Source organism: Micromys minutus (genome assembly GCF_963924665.1).
Source record: "Micromys minutus genome assembly, chromosome: 20".
Classification (NCBI taxonomy): domain Eukaryota; kingdom Metazoa; phylum Chordata; class Mammalia; order Rodentia; family Muridae; genus Micromys; species Micromys minutus.
The window spans coordinates 16,031,161-16,046,860 of NC_137955.1; the positions used below are offsets into that span (position 1 = coordinate 16,031,161).

The 15,700-nt window shown below is 41.9% G+C and overlaps 1 protein-coding gene across 1 annotated transcript in view; it reads right to left on the reverse strand.

Moving 5' to 3' along the window:
* Positions 1–15,700, reverse strand: part of ITGA2 (integrin subunit alpha 2) — a gene marked incomplete at both ends in the record, with an annotated part of 87,954 nt that overhangs the window by 44,543 nt on the left and 27,711 nt on the right. The window contains 2 exons of the mRNA XM_080933907.1: positions 2,593–2,702; positions 13,871–13,988. Of these exons, the coding sequence (XP_080790033.1) occupies positions 2,593–2,702; positions 13,871–13,988 (228 nt within the window). The remainder of the gene's footprint in view (positions 1–2,592; positions 2,703–13,870; positions 13,989–15,700) is intronic.

The following is a 15,700-nucleotide window of genomic DNA, read 5'->3' on the forward strand; positions in this document are numbered from 1 at the left end:
GGGCAAATATGCATTTTTTAAAAGAGCAATGTTCTGATCCAGTAAAATCCACATGAGGACACCGGTGTTTCTGTTCGTCACATTTTCTCATGGTTGCTTTTTTTTTTTTAACCGAGATTTTTAAATAACACTCATAATAATCACCATTTGATAGACTCTGGCTCAAAGCTATAGGAGAATTTTTTTTTTAAAAATAGGACCATTCAGGTAAAATAATAAATGAATCTGCCCCTCTAAACTAAGGCACCAACTGCCACCTGACTATGACCGTTTCTTTCTCCTTGGTAATGCAATCCACTCTTGTTCTCTAGTCTCAGGCAAGCCACCACCACCTCTTCATTAACCCCTCACCTCCCAGGACAGATGCTATGAGACTTCAGCCATTGAACCCTCAATCCTGCCAGTCTCCTTGAGCTCCCACTCTGGTACACACTCCCCATGACCTTGGCTCCCCAGCGCTGATGATGGTCACTACTGGGATCATCCCTCCCTTCTTCCTGTCTGTCTTTGAGAGGGAGACATTCTCTGAAGATTTGCTCTCCCAGGTGCCAGTGAAGCATCTCTGGCTTGCTTAATGCCACATTGTCACTGGTCAATACCCACTCCTGGACAATCCTCACTTCCTTCTTGCCACCTCTGGACACTATCTGTCTTTTCCTGGGAAGAGTTTTTAATCTTGCAGCCCAACAGAGCTGGGTTCCCACTTTCTGTATGACCTACCTAACTTCTAGAAATGGAGGCCGGATCTCAACCCTCTACTTGTTTCCTTCTCAATTCTTTCCCATTTTTCTTCTTCACAGCCCCACTGGTCTTAGAACTGTGTTAGTTACACGTGGTTTGGAAGAGTACAGAAAGAAAACAATTGTCTCTGAGTTTATTGTGTGGACATTTTGTGGGGCGAGAATTTACTGATATAAATCTGATTGATAAATGATAAGCCTCTAGAGTTTTGATTTTACTGGTTACAGAGAATTGTGACAGCTAACCGAGAGACAGGCAGTCTCCGTATGGGACTAGCCATGCAGAGAACAAGAGTGCTGGGCCCAGAGTCATGTGGCCCTCATGTTGCATTGTGTTCTTTTCTTCTATTTATTATTTAATGCAATGCCTATGTTTATGCTTTTATTTTTATTTAAACACCTTGTTACTAAGGCAGTGTGCCAAACCATATGTTGTGCATGTGTCTTCTTAACTCCCACGTTTTATTCAAAATATTCTATGATTGTTTTGCTGAATATCCAGCTACACATCAACACTGTTATTTTTCCTCTGCAATCTAAACAGTAGAACTGATCCCAAAGCAAACCACAACGTTTAAATCTTCAGGTTTCCTTTGATGAGAGGAGTGGTGGAAAGGGACCAACCCTAATTTCTCTCCAGAGAAATGAGGTTCCGAGAAGAAACACTAGAAAGCGACTTCCTACAATGAATTGAGGAAATACAAGAGACATTGTGTTTTTTTTTTTTTCCCTGTAGGATTGAAGATTAAACCCAGGTCCTCACATATTCTTGGATCTACCATTCAGCTATTTCCCAAGTTGTTATAATAAAAAAATTGAATATCAATCCCATATATGGTGAGTGTTTAGAACTCGGATCTCCCACATCCCTTTTATATAAACTGAAAATTTCACTTCACACTTCAATCTCTGTAGCATTTGCTATCACTGACCGAATGACTCACTGAATATATGCTTACTAAGCACCTGCTGTGAGCCAGAAATGGTGTTACAAATCCTCGTGCAGAGATATACAAGGACACTTCTGCTCTTGCTTTTCTAACATGAGTGTGCACGTGTATGTGCACAGGTATGTGTATTTGTGTTTGTTCAGACTCATTTAAAAATTTAGAAGGAGAAACAAAATACTCACAGGAGAAAATACAGGAACAAAGAGTAGAGCAGAGACTAAAGGAAGGGCCATCCAGAGACTGCCCCACCTGGGGACCCATCCCATATGCAGCCACCAAACCCAGTCACTATTGCTGATGCCAAGAAGTGCAGGCTGACAGGAGCCTGATATAGCTGTCTCCTGAGAGGCTCTGCCAGAGCCTTACTGATACAGACGAGGATGGTTTCAGCCAACATTCAGACTGAGAAGGGGGACCTCAATGGACTGAAGGAGCTGGAGGAGTTTGCAACCCCATAGAATAACAACAATATCAACCAACCAGATCCCCCCAAATTCCTAGGGATTAAACCATCAACCAAAGAGTACACATAGAGGGAACCGTGGCTCCAGTTACATATGTAGCAGAGGGTGGAATTGTCTGGCATCAATAGGAGGAGAAGCCTTTGGTCCTATGAAGGCTCATTTCCCCAGTGTAAGGGAATTCCAGGGTGGTGAGGTGGGAGTGGGTGGGTGGGACGGGGAGCATCCTCATAGTAGCAGGGGAAGCAGGAATGGGAGAGGGACCAACCGGGAAAGTGGATAGCATTTGAAATGTAAATACATAAAATACCCAATAAAATGCAAAAAAAATCTGCATTTTTTAAGACAAAAATCAGGATCTGTTTTGGTTGTTACCGTTTAAGTTTGTGACAAATGAGATTTTGCTATTTGTAAAGAATGGCAGGGCTAAGTACAACTCACGTTGCAGATTCAGCTTTTCACAGGTGGCAGTGGGTAGGTCCACAGGGCATTTGTACACGTCTCCCATTCGGTTTTCAGGGAAGCCACTCCATGGCGAACCAACCAGTAGCCTAGAAACAGGGCTTATTAGTTACAGCATGGTATGGGCAACTTATTAAAGAAAAAACTGACAAAGGTCGGCAAAAATCACACTGAATTTTAATCTTATATCAATTCACAGTTCTTATACTTTCATTTATAATTTGATCTGCTTCCTGCCCTCATAGCTGAGCAGGACACTTAATAAATGTCTGGGGTATGGCTACTTTACAAAACACCCCTAGATGTCTCACCACAGCACTCAGAGAAACATAATGCATGCCACAGTGTGAGCCACAGAAGGAATTTCAGGTTGTCTGCTAGTCAGTCACATTCACACAATAAAAGTGACAGGGAAAATTGTTTTTAATTACATATTTTTAACCTTACATGATACAAACTCACATGTAGTCAGCATAAAATTTTTTCAATAAATTCTCTTTAATTTCCCCCCTCCAAAGTCTTTAAAACTCGGTGTATATTTTACATTGAGAACCCATATCAATGTGCAAGCGACATTTAAGAACCCCAAGGGCTCATGTGGCAGGAGGCTACTGTATTTGCTGGCATAGTGCCGGGGGGTGACAGCATATCACTGACAGTCGAGGGTGACAACTGACATTTTTAGAATTCTTTTTATGCCTTTAGTGCTGTCAAAGTGCTATGTCATTTAGGTAGCAGGGGAGTTATCTGGGTGACTCGATACACTGAAATATATCAGCAGAAATACTGAACACACGCACCTTGCAGGTCTCCTTACTATGATCAATAGTGGGTGCATATCTCAAATACAGGATGAGTTTTGGTGCTCACATCCTCCCTCTGGTTAGCTTCGTTTCCTTCTAGAGACTTTGTTTCCTCTCCCAACAGAAAGACTCATTAGATGTTAATGCTCATAGGATAGTGAACAGAAAGAGAGCACGTACTGTTCAACCATTTTTTTTCCTCTTCATGTGTGTTTATATGTGTGCAGATGCATGCATGTGGTGGGTAAGTGAGTGTGCATATGTGTGCATGTGGAGACCAGAGGACAACTGGAAACACTACTGACCTGTTTTGAGAAACTGGTCTCTCATTGGTGAGGAGCTCCTCAGTAAGGCTACGCTGGCCGGTCAGGGAGGCTCTATGATCCACCTGAGTGGCAGAACCTTTCCCTAACTAATAAAGATTTCAGGGGACCAATCACTGGGCAAGGAGTAGGCGGGACTTCCGGATTGGAGAGAGGAAAAAGGGAGGCAGAAAAAGAGGAGGTAGAAGCCAAAGATGTAGGTAAGGGAGGTGGCAGATCCGTTGGGATTTGCTCCCGGGTTGGGGGGATTTAATTTAGAATGGCTTACAAATTAGGGTGATAGTTGCTGAGCCCGGTGATTGTGTTACCCTTTGCTGGGTTACAGAGAGAAAGGTCTCCTGGCAAAGCTTAGGTTTGTGAGAAGTGCGCTCCAGCTAGCCCTGTGAGTTTGGATGCCTGGGGCTGGCGTGGCAGCGACCCATCATGGGAACTTAGCAAGTCAGGAGGAAAGATTTCAGAGCTCCGAGTCAGAGACTCTGTGGATACGAGAACAGGCCAGGCCTGCCAGTGTCCTGCCGGCATAGTGTGTGATGGTGCCTTCCATGCAACACACCTGTCTCCTCCTCCCTAGCACTGGTAGTTCAACAGCAAAATTATCTTATTGGTTGTGTAAAATTATTTTTAGAGAAAATTCTGAATATTTTAATTCAATTAAGTCTTATTAAGGTCACAAATAAAAGACTGTTGTCCACTTATAAACATAATTTAGCAACACGTATTAAAATGTTACTTGTACTCAACATTTCGGGGAAGGTCATGGTGACATGGAGCTACCCAAGGACCAGCTAGACCCAGGTGGTATTGACTGTTGTTAAATAGCTTTGAACAGTAAGGATTTTATAGGCCTAATACCTCATATAGAATGGAAGTTTGTATCTTTGTCTATTTGATGCAATCTTGTTGTGTAGAGGGTTTGTGGATTGAAAGTTGAATATATAAACCTGTATGAAAAGCTGTTGGGCTGTAGAGTTGTGTTTGTGGGATTTTGGGGTTTTTCAGATAACCAACTCACTCCAATTAGAGCTACCCATAAGCACATGGGGGTGCCAGCCCTTCACAAACCTACACAATCCACACTCCTGAGGAAAATACTTTTTATTCCCCAGCAACCATTAGTTACCAATAGCTCTTGGGTTAGGCATAGGGAATTTATGTTTCCTGCCTCTGTCCATGGTGGACTGTTGACTGCCATAATCTTGTGCAGATCACGTGACAATAGGACACAGCTGCTGAGAGTCTCTGTGTTCAATAACCACGCAACCCGGAAGCCATAACTTCCCAGCCGAACTCCCCATCAGTGCACTGACCGTTACATTCCTTTGCCTCCTCCCCATTCTCCATGGTTTCTAGAGCCTTAGATAGTGAGAAGCTGGTATCGATGAGCCATGCAAAACTCAGCACTCAGTGTGACTTACACTGGGCACTGACTGGTTATGCATCACTGTCCAGAATGAAGCTTCCCTGCTCAAGGTTTAAGGCACTAAAGAAAGCGTGCCGTGGAGTCTAGGAAGAAAGCATCACGCTGGTCAATCTTGATTGGATTTAGAATCAGCATGGAATCACACTCTGGCTTTGTTTCTACAGAGTTATTTCCCAAAAGGTTGGCTTGAGGAAGGAAGATTCACCCTAAATGTGGGCAGCATAAACCATAGCTAGAGGCTTTGACCCCACAGAAAGGAGAAATGTAGATGCGTTCTAGCTGTTTATTACCCCCTGCTTCTTGACCATAGATGAAATATGACCAGCTGCCTCATGTTCCTGTCCCATGCCTTCCTCAACACCATGGGATGTCCCCTCCAACTGTGAGCCAAAGTGAACCATTATTCCTTAAGATACTCTTGCCAGGATCACAATGTTGAGAACAGTAACTTCTAGAAATACCTTAAGATAAAGGTCATGTGTGGCTTTGGACCTTAGCGTTCTGGGAACTCTTGTTAATTCTAGTAAATATTATATTTTTGGAGTGGGTGTCAGGTTCCCCAAAAGTTATCTTACTTAATCTGCAAAACACATCTGAGATTATGCTATTGTCATCTCATGAATGGAAGCACCAAAACAAAGAGATGAGCAACTCGCTCCTTCTCAAGTGGCTGGTCAGGATCAACTGTGGTCTTTTAAAACCTCCAGGCAGTTCTCCTTCTTCTTCAGTGTAGGAGGCAAAGGAATGTTAACAGTCTGTGGGTGAGGAGTTCAGCTAGGAAATGATGCCTTCTGTGTTGAATAGTTATTGAGCGCATCGACTCTCAGTAGCTGTGTTCTATCACCACACGATCTGCATAAGGTCACAGCAGTCAACAGTCCATCATGGATGGAGAAAGGGCACGTGAGAACCCGTGCCTAGGCTAAGGCCGGGAAAACCATATTAAAAGATGATATAAGTTCTACAAATTGAATGGAGTAGAAATGGGGGGGCAGAGGGCCAGTTCACACTTACTAGGTATAGGGGTGTGACTGTGTTGTATTAGAGGGAGCCAGGATTCAGACACCTGACGTGGTCATCCTTATGGAGAAAATGCACACAGCAGGGGGAATGCCATGCTGCTGTTCTCAGTGACTGTCAAGGACAGAGTATGATCAGTAAATACCAGATTTAATCATACAGGTGACTTCTATTAATTTACTTTCCTATCACCAAAGTCTTCGGAGATAGATTGAGAAATTAAAGTTAAGCATTCCTGTCCAAATGTGTTCTGTTTCCCAGAGACTCCAGCAGCAGGGACACAGCATCAGGTCTCTGCCAATCCGTGAGAAGAGACAAGAGGTAATTGCTGCTCCCTGTCCCACTGGGCACCTTGATGGTCCATTCTCTCACCTCATCTCCTCTCTTCTAAGAATTTATAATTACCCTTGAAATTAGAGAGGACTTAAGATGTCATTGTCACCATTCCTACTGGAAAGGTGGCTCTCCTAAGGCAAGTGGACACAAAGGAGAGGTACACTTGTGTTCTATGCATCCCATGCAATAGAAAGTATGTAAAAGCACTAAAATGTCAGAAAAAAAATCCATAAACTTATTTTCTTCATCTGCTGTTTTAAATTCTCAACAGAAGACAGGAGGAACAATGAGAAACCGCTCATTTGAGAGGAACGTGACAAATAAGGTAGCCCTGGTCCCCAGTTCACACTGACTTGTTCTATAAATATTATAGCACATCAGCTTTCGACCTCCAGGTCAACAATTCCAGGGAAGTTTCTAGACCACGGCCACAGCCTTTACTGGTAATGTTTTCCCACTCTGCAGCAGACACCTCCTCATACCCATGGGCTTTCATGGAATCCTGTTCCTGACAGCTCAGCCTCATGAGAGGAGGCTGTGAAGTCACCAGAGGCCACTCCTAGGGAATCATGACCTTGCATTAACCAGACAGGAAATTAAGGAGTCTATCTCTGTCAACCATAAACTTTCATGAACGTATAGCTGTAACAGGGAGCGGTACACCAGGGCAAATGTTCAAAGGCAGAAGTGCCTTCCACAAGTAGGGAAACACTGCTGAGACAGATAGGAGTTTTTTGTAGCTATTGATTTCATTCATGCTCAACAAGAAAAGAAAAATAGAGTTGTATGACTAGCCACAGTGCTGATTCTCCAAACTCAACAAAAGCCAAAGATATAAACTTATCCTAGCCTACAGTGAAACTGGGAATTCTTCCAAGACTATCTTAACTAACACTTTACTGTTCAATTATCTTGTGGGAAAATAGTGATTATGCAGACTCCCAAAATGTGACCAATTTGCCCACCTCCAGTGGAATTCAAAGTGCTTTGTTTAGTTAGGACACAATATTTTTATGGTGGTGTAGGTCAGACAATTTTAAACCTACAATTCAGGAGCTGCTAAAAATATCTGCTTTTGGTCTCTGGGTCTCTAAGTCCTCCAGGCCTTCAAAAACAGTAGGGATTTTTATAGAGATTGAAGGTGGGCATGCATTTAAAACAACACAGTCTCATCAAGAAGTGTTTAATGAGTACCTATGGAATGGACATATCATACACCTCCAGGAGGCACCATTCTTATGTAAAGTGGGTGCCCAGGCCTTGTACACTAGACCACCTTGGAGGTTGTGTATGGTGACAAGACCTCCTCTGTTAGTTAGGGTTCCTATTGCTGTGTAACACAATACCATGACCAAAAGCAAATTGAGGAGGAAAAGGTTTCTTTGGCTTTCATTTCCCCTTTGATGTTCATCACTGGAGAAGGTCAGGACACACACTCAAACAGGGCAGGAACTTGATGTAAAGGCCCTGGAGGGGTGCTGCTTACTGGATTGCTCCACATTGCTTGCCCAGTCTGCTTTCTTATAGAACCCAGGACCACCAGCCCAGGGATACAATGGGTTGGGATTCTCCCCCATCAATAACTCACTAGGAGAATGCCCTACAGGCTTGTCTATAACCTGATCTTAAGGAGGCATTTTCTTCGTTGAAGATCCCTGGTAACTCTAGCTTATATTAACTTGACATAAAACAAGCCAGTACACATCCTAAGGACCATACTCAATTGTAGGTACTAAGGATATGTGAGGGAGTAAGTCATTAAAGAAATGGCAGCCTTGGATTTTACATTCTAGGGAGAAGACAGATTATAAAATCTAGTAAGTGAACCAAAGGTGTCGGTGCTTGGTGGTTTGGAAGGAAGATGAGGAAGATGAGTGGAAGAGAGCTAGATGGAATCTTTATTTGAATGGTTAGAGAAAGACACACACACACACACACACACACACACACAACACAGAACTTTGATGAAAGAGTAGCCAGAGGATGTAAGGAGCACACAAACCCAGGGGCTGAGGGAAATGGCAGGGTGTGGAATCAGTTTGGCAAGGGGACCAGATCACATATAGAATTGTGTTCAATTAAGAAATCCCTGGGAGTTTGTTTTGTTCTGTTCTGTTTTTTTTTTCTCTTTAAGAAAGGCTTCAGGGGTTGTTGGATAGAGAGTAATCATAATGTGATATATTTTGGGAACTGTGACAGAATTCACTGAAATGGTTGCATTGGAGCAACGGTGGGTCAAGTGTTTGGAAGGTCCTTGTAGTCTTCCAAAGGTTAGAAGGTAATGGGGGCTCATAAAGGCTCAGAGAACTGCAGGTGGTGAGCACTTCTCTTATTTAAAGTAGTTTGTCCAGGCAGCAGCAGCAGGATTATTTCAGGTTGTCTTTCAAAGAAAAATTAAACAGAAAAAACAAAAGAGGGACAGGAGGGAGGAGGGGACCTAGGGATCACAACAAGATCAAGAAAAACCCTAAGAGCTGAGAAGTTAGGCACAACTTCAGAAAAGATGCTGTCAGCAGAGGAAGATTTGGTGATAAAGTGTCTCAGTAGCTGTGTGTGAGACACCTTGAGTTTGAAATGTCCTTTAGATACCAACCGGGACGCTTTAGTTGTGACCAGAAGCCAGGTCTGTGTAATATCTGTATTAACATTGGAAATGTCAAAGCCAACACTGTATGATTAAGGACATCATTCCCATCCTACATTATTGACAATCTAGGGCATCTGGCAAGTTCTGAATAGATCCTTGCCTCTTGCTAGTGAGTGGGAAGGGTGTTTGTGAATGAAGGAAGTTACCCATGAAATGCTGACCCTTAGGGACGGGAGGCAAGCAGACTTCATCTGTTAGGGCACAGTATTGCTATTCCAAACTCAATAGTCAAATGCGTTGGCATGAGTCGAAGCAATGTTATCGGGTCAGCCTCCTAATGTGACCACAGACTCTCCAGCTTCCAGACCACTTCCTGAAGTGGTTAGGTGGAAAAGCTAGGAAGGTCTTTTAATATTACTACATAGACCACCGTGACTGGAAATACCCCCTCACAATTGCTAAAGCACCTTATGCCTGTTCTGCTTCATTAAAACATTGGTAATTAATTTTTCTCCTGGCAGTAAAAGAGCTAACGGACACTAATTATTGCTTCAACTCATCCTCCATGAGGCTTTCTTGAAGTCAAAACCAAAAGTGGAGACATTTCCCATAAAGCAATATGGTGCTGCAGACCCTCTCACTTTTATCCATCCTATGGAAGCAATATGATTTTTAAGATTACTACACTCAGATGTCACACCCCAGCTCTCTCTCAGGTGCTTGGCAACATTTTTTTTTTCTTAAATTCAGAGATAAACACTGGAATAGCAACAACATTATAAAATTACATCATGGTTTATAAAAGACTCATGTGTTATTTCATTTGGTCCTTATCATTACCTGTTATAGGCATTATATCTATTTCTGCTTTTTTATAAAGACACTGGCTCTAAATGTCTATGCTGGTCTGGGGGAGATGCACCCTCCTCACATCCAACTCAGGCATCTAAACATGTGGTCCCCGGTTGGTGATGCTCTCTGTGGGAAATTGAGGATGTGAGGCCTAATTGGAGAAAGTGTGTCTCTAGAGGCAGGCTTGGAGAGTGTAGCATCATTCCACTTCCCATTTGCTTTCTCTTCTCTGATTCTGATGTGATGTGGCCTCTTAGTTTTCTTCCCCTGTTGCTTGCTGCCATGTTTTCTTATAATGAACTCAGCCTGCAGGGAACTATAGCTGGAGCAACCACTCCTTTCTGTAGGTTGCCTTGGTCATGGTATTTTACCACTGCAACAGAGAAAGTAACCAGTCCCAGTGACACGTTCCTTTCTTTCTAAATCCCCAATTCTATCATGTTGACTCCACGTAGAACTCCTTTAGACAAGATCTCGATACTTGCTTCTCATAGGGAACCTGAAAACACAAACAGCCACCCCTCATCTGTGCCACTTGGTACTTTTTACATCTGTGTTCAGATGGAGGAAAACGTTTGGGAAGGCTGGGTACCACAAAGGTGTATGTGTAAAAGCTCTTTATTCTGGTAAATAAACTTCATTCTGGAGCCAAAAATCAATATTACCATGGAGGAATGTCTGATAGGTCTCGGGAGTATGGAAGATTTCCCAAACAGCAGGTATCTTCCAAATATGAGTCAAAATGTGGTGTGCATGTGTGTGTGTGTGTGTGTGTGTGTGTGTGTGTGTGTGTATGTGTACATCACAAATTTATGTCCACAATGGATGATAGGAAAAGCAAATTAAAGCATAGGAAATTTAACACACACACCCTTTTAATGTCTGTTACAAAATTGAATCTAACTTCTATAGAACTTTGTACTTAAATTTTTCCCACAGAAATATTTGTTGGGGGACTATCACACTTATAGTAAATAAGGAATTTTTTAAAGATTTCTCTTAACTAAAAAATTACAATAATAATATGTATCTATATATAGATACAGTAGATTTTTCTCTCTGATGCTATATTCATTCATAGTTCTCTCTTTATAAGGAAGTAAAACATACCAGTCCTTGACAAAAAAAGAAAATATGGTTTTCATGACTGGAAATATGCCTCATTCTTAGTAAGCCTAACAAGTGATTTCAGTTATAGTGATTTTGAGTCATAGAATGAACTCAAATTGTTCTTGGGGCAAGCCTTCAGATTACACAAAGAAATACTGCAAATCACAACTAGTTCCAGGAAATGATCTTAAACATGTCTCCGGCCCTTGTAGATTGTTTGTGATAAAGATTGCATCATCCGCACTGAACATCCGGTGTATGAAATAAAGGCTGGAGGCAGGCTGGCCCACCTCTGCTGTGCTGAAGGAAGAAACTTTACTCATACCCAGAGGGCGGCAAGGCAGCTCTACTTGAAGGTCACCTTGCTGTTGAAACTATGTAGCTCATAGAAGACAGTGGAAAAAACTTTAGTAATAAAGAGATGTCATGAGATCATTGAAGCAGAAGCCCAGAGTGTAGTAAAAAAATTATTAAGCACGACTACTGAAAGAGTCAAGTTTGCTTCATTGAAATATAGCAGATCTTGAAGTAAAACATTCCTATATTCTTGGAAACACAGGACACACTGGACAACCAAACGCTACTCTGGAATAACAGTCTTAGAACACTCAGGCTAGAGCCTTGAGTGCTTTAGAAGAAACGCACTGAGAAACGAGTCAAGTGTAAAACAGATCATAAAGAAAGGTCAGTTAAGCAGAGGGGGAAGGTGGGAAAACCTGCTTCAGCATAAGCAGTAAAAGAGCAATGAGCTAAAAGGCTGTGTGTGTGTGTGTGTGTGTGTGTGTGTGTGTGTATGTGTGTGTGTGATGTACTGACTCGAGAGCAAACACAATTTATTGAAGGAATTCCTAGCAAAAGTTAACTTCATTAGTATCAGCAGAAAAGTTAATGTTTAAACAGTTTCCCCACATCTGCTACTTCCATAACGGCTGGGCAATTGTCATAAATTAGAAGTGGAGAAGGGCGTAACGCCAATTGTCAAAACAAACAGGCACTTCTGGAGCCCAGGGCTTGCTTTATTTTTCCTCCTTGGTGAAGGCTGCTGACAGAGGACTACCTGGCATTTGCTTGTTGTCCCCTGGGAGACTGGCAGGGCCAGGCTAATGACATAGGACATGAGGAAATCTATCACTGTGGTCCCAGGCCTTGGGAAGAAAAATGATGCCCTTACTGCTGAGTTAGTAGAGGTAGAGGCAGGAGAGCAACAAAACCACCGGCAATGACACAGGTTGGCACGGAATTAGCCCTCTCCTATCCATGCATCCCTAATCTCATATAAATCTTCCTCCTAGACTGTTCCACCCTCCAGAGGGCAGGCCACATGCTTTGTAAGTTTTGTACCTCAAATAGGAATAGTGGCCAATCCATGGCGGATTAGATAATTTTGTCCACAGCTTTAGTCTGTTCAATTTTTTTTCTCTTTGTAGGATTGAGACAGTCAGAGCATTCAGACAGGCTGGCCAGCCAACTCTTCTCTCTTCCTTTCTGCTTTTGACCTCCCTAGAATTCAGCCCCTTAGATAGACACAAATTCTCCCCTTTTCTCTGTATGGTATAATATGTGTGTGCAGGCTGATGATGGTTTTAGAAACTGGCTAAAGGGAAGGAAATCACGATCCTTACCTAAAAGTTACATCTTACCAGAATCCACACTGGTATTCAAGGCACTAACCCAGCCAATTATAGAGCAGAGCCTTGTTTCCCAATAGTCATTGTCTCATGCTTACAAAGAATGTTATGGGAAGGCCAAGGCAGGATTTGAAATTATCTGATATCCCTGGTTTTGATGTCATCAGATCAGCTCCAGTGTATGAACATGATCTGCTAACACTGATGCCTGCTAGCAGTGTCTTGAATTTGTGTACATTGGGAGAAGCCACAGGGATTCTGCCTGTTCTGTCAGAATTTGTCATTTTAGTCTTATTCATGTTCCTACGGCCATATAGCCAGTGGTGAGTCCCTCTCCAGTCAAACAGACTTACTATCCCTGATACCATCTATTACAGACGGTGGCTTTTTCTCTTAGACTTTTTCTGCCCTAGAAAAGCTGAAATTGAAAGCAAAACAAAACATCCACCTCGAACTCAACACCAGACTGTTCTTTGCTGGGCTGTGCCTTTCCAGTAGACTACTGGCATGCATGTGGGGCTCCTTGCTAGCTTATACATCTTAAGGTTGCCTCAGATAGTTAACTTCATAGGCTATCTTTGGTGAGTCACTTGTAAGTAGGCCTTTCATTAAGTCATTCAATAAATGGCTGTTAATTTTTTTTAATTTTAAGATGTATTTAATTATATGTTTATATCTGTGTGCAAGCGTGCACATGCAAATGGAGGTGTCAGATACCCCTGGAATTGGACTTACATGCCATTGATAATCATACTACATGGGTACTGGAAACAAAATTCTTCTTCAACAGCAGTATGCACTCTTAATTTTGGAGGCATCTCTCCATTCCTCCAAAATTGATATGAATTCCTTTGGGAGCAGACCCAATCTTGGTGTCCGTCACCATCACCAACATAATGAACTATATCCCAAGGTCAAAAACTAGTCCGTATCACCTTTATAGCTTGCTTTCTTCTCTATGATAGACAAAGAAAAAGTGATAGTGGGTAGGACCTCAGTTTCCTCTTGTATACCAGATAATTGCAGTAAGTTCTAGGTTTTGTACGTCTAGCTTGACATTATATTATTAACATAGTATTAACAGTATATTCATTCATTTGTTTGGATAAACAAATGGATTAAAATATTCAACTTATACATTATTTTAATAGAAACTATGAAGAAGAAAATAGTCTTACCAGTGGCCTTGTGGGTTCGTAAGCTGCTGCACTGAATATCCAAACTGTTCACTAGAAGGCCCAGAAAATATTTTTGCTCCAGGGAGGCCAACATTGTATGCAAAACAACTCAAAGTACCTGTTAGAGAATTGAAAACATAGTTTATATTTACAATTTTAATGTAAGTGCATATTATATTTGTTAAAAATGATGTTTAAAAAAAAAAACAACGTGGTTTGACCTGAAAACTAGTCTCCTTATCAGTGTTGATAAGAAATAACAGGCACTTCATCTAAAGTACTCATGTGTGTGTTGGTACTGGTCTAGATACTCATATGCACAGTTCATTCATTGCCTCTCTCTTCCTCAAAGCAGCCCCAGGAGACAGTCGCCAATGGTATCTTCACAGAGATTTTTGAGGTTCTAGGTGGGTCTCTCATGTTGAGTTGTAAGGGAAGGCTCAGAATCTGATTAAGACACCGGGCTCGTAAACTATGTACTATCTTATGGAATAGCTTAAATTCTATTTGCCTTTCTTTACAGAGCAGGACTCTAAGCTACTCACACACATGCTATGAAGGGTGCCCTGTTCTTGACATGGTTTTCATGTGAAGTGCATGTTCAAAGCACCATGAGGAGGAGGAAGAAAAGTTCTAGTCCTGGAAATCTGTATCATATTTTCCTTTCAGAAAGTGATGCTCTTTAGGATAAAATGGTAGGGAGATAGTACATTACTTTTTTTTTTTTTTAATTCAAGTGGAAACTGTCAAACCCACTTTTGTCTTGAATTTTCTTCCTTAATGATCAATAAGTGACAATCATGAAAAATAGGACAAAGACCAAAGAACACAACAACTGGTAGGCTTCTCTGTTTGTTGTTTGTGTTGGCAACAGGGAGAAGAGTGGGGTTAACTCTCTGCACCAGTGGCATTAATGCCAGAATCCTTCGATCTACAGAAGCAGGGCTTTGTGGATTTGGGGTAGCTTTAACATGTATCTGCTCAGAGCCTGGACTCTTCAAAGTTACCTCATAGCACTTGTACCTGTGCTTTCACCAAGGAGGATTTGACTTTGCGGGCACCCTGCGGCCGCATGCTGTTCAAAAGTCTGTTCTGGGCACAGACCCCCTGGATGGAATGACTTGTTCTTACCACTGTACTTCCAAACTCAGGGGAGGAGATTCTGCTCCCAAGGAAAAGTGAGGTCAGCCATGAGGCTTTGGGAACTTGAAGTAGTCAATGTGCCTTTTCAAAGTGCCAAAAATACTCTACTGGGCGTTTCCTCACTCACTCACTCAAAAAAAAAAAAAAAAAAAAAAAAAAAACCAACAAAACAAAACAAAAGCCCAGCTCATAGGAGCTTGCCAGACAGAAGGAAAAGGGCAAACATTAATTTTGAAATACTCTGTGACATAGTCTGCACAGCTCAGCATTTGCAAATCTGCCCTGTAACTTCTGTCTCTTCATCATCATTACGGTTCCTCTTTACTGAGGAAACACAATGCAAAAGAAAATATAGCAGATAAAGCAGAATGCTGATGTTTCTCACCCACGCTTCATCTTCAGCCCGTGCTACAGAACTTAGCAAATACAGCTGGAATACTTATCAGTGTTTTAAGTATGTTTGTTAAAGTGTGAAGAGGTGATGTCAAACTACTGTCACTTCAACATATCTAACGCTGGGAAGAATGTGTGTGGATATACAATGATGCAACTCCCTCCCATTACTCAATTAAACTTTGGCAAATCGTATGTTTAAGTTACCATGTATTTCTAAGTGACAATTTTGAATACAAAAAGGGGGGGGATAAGACAATTTAGAGTCCAATTCCTCACATATAAATGCAGAAT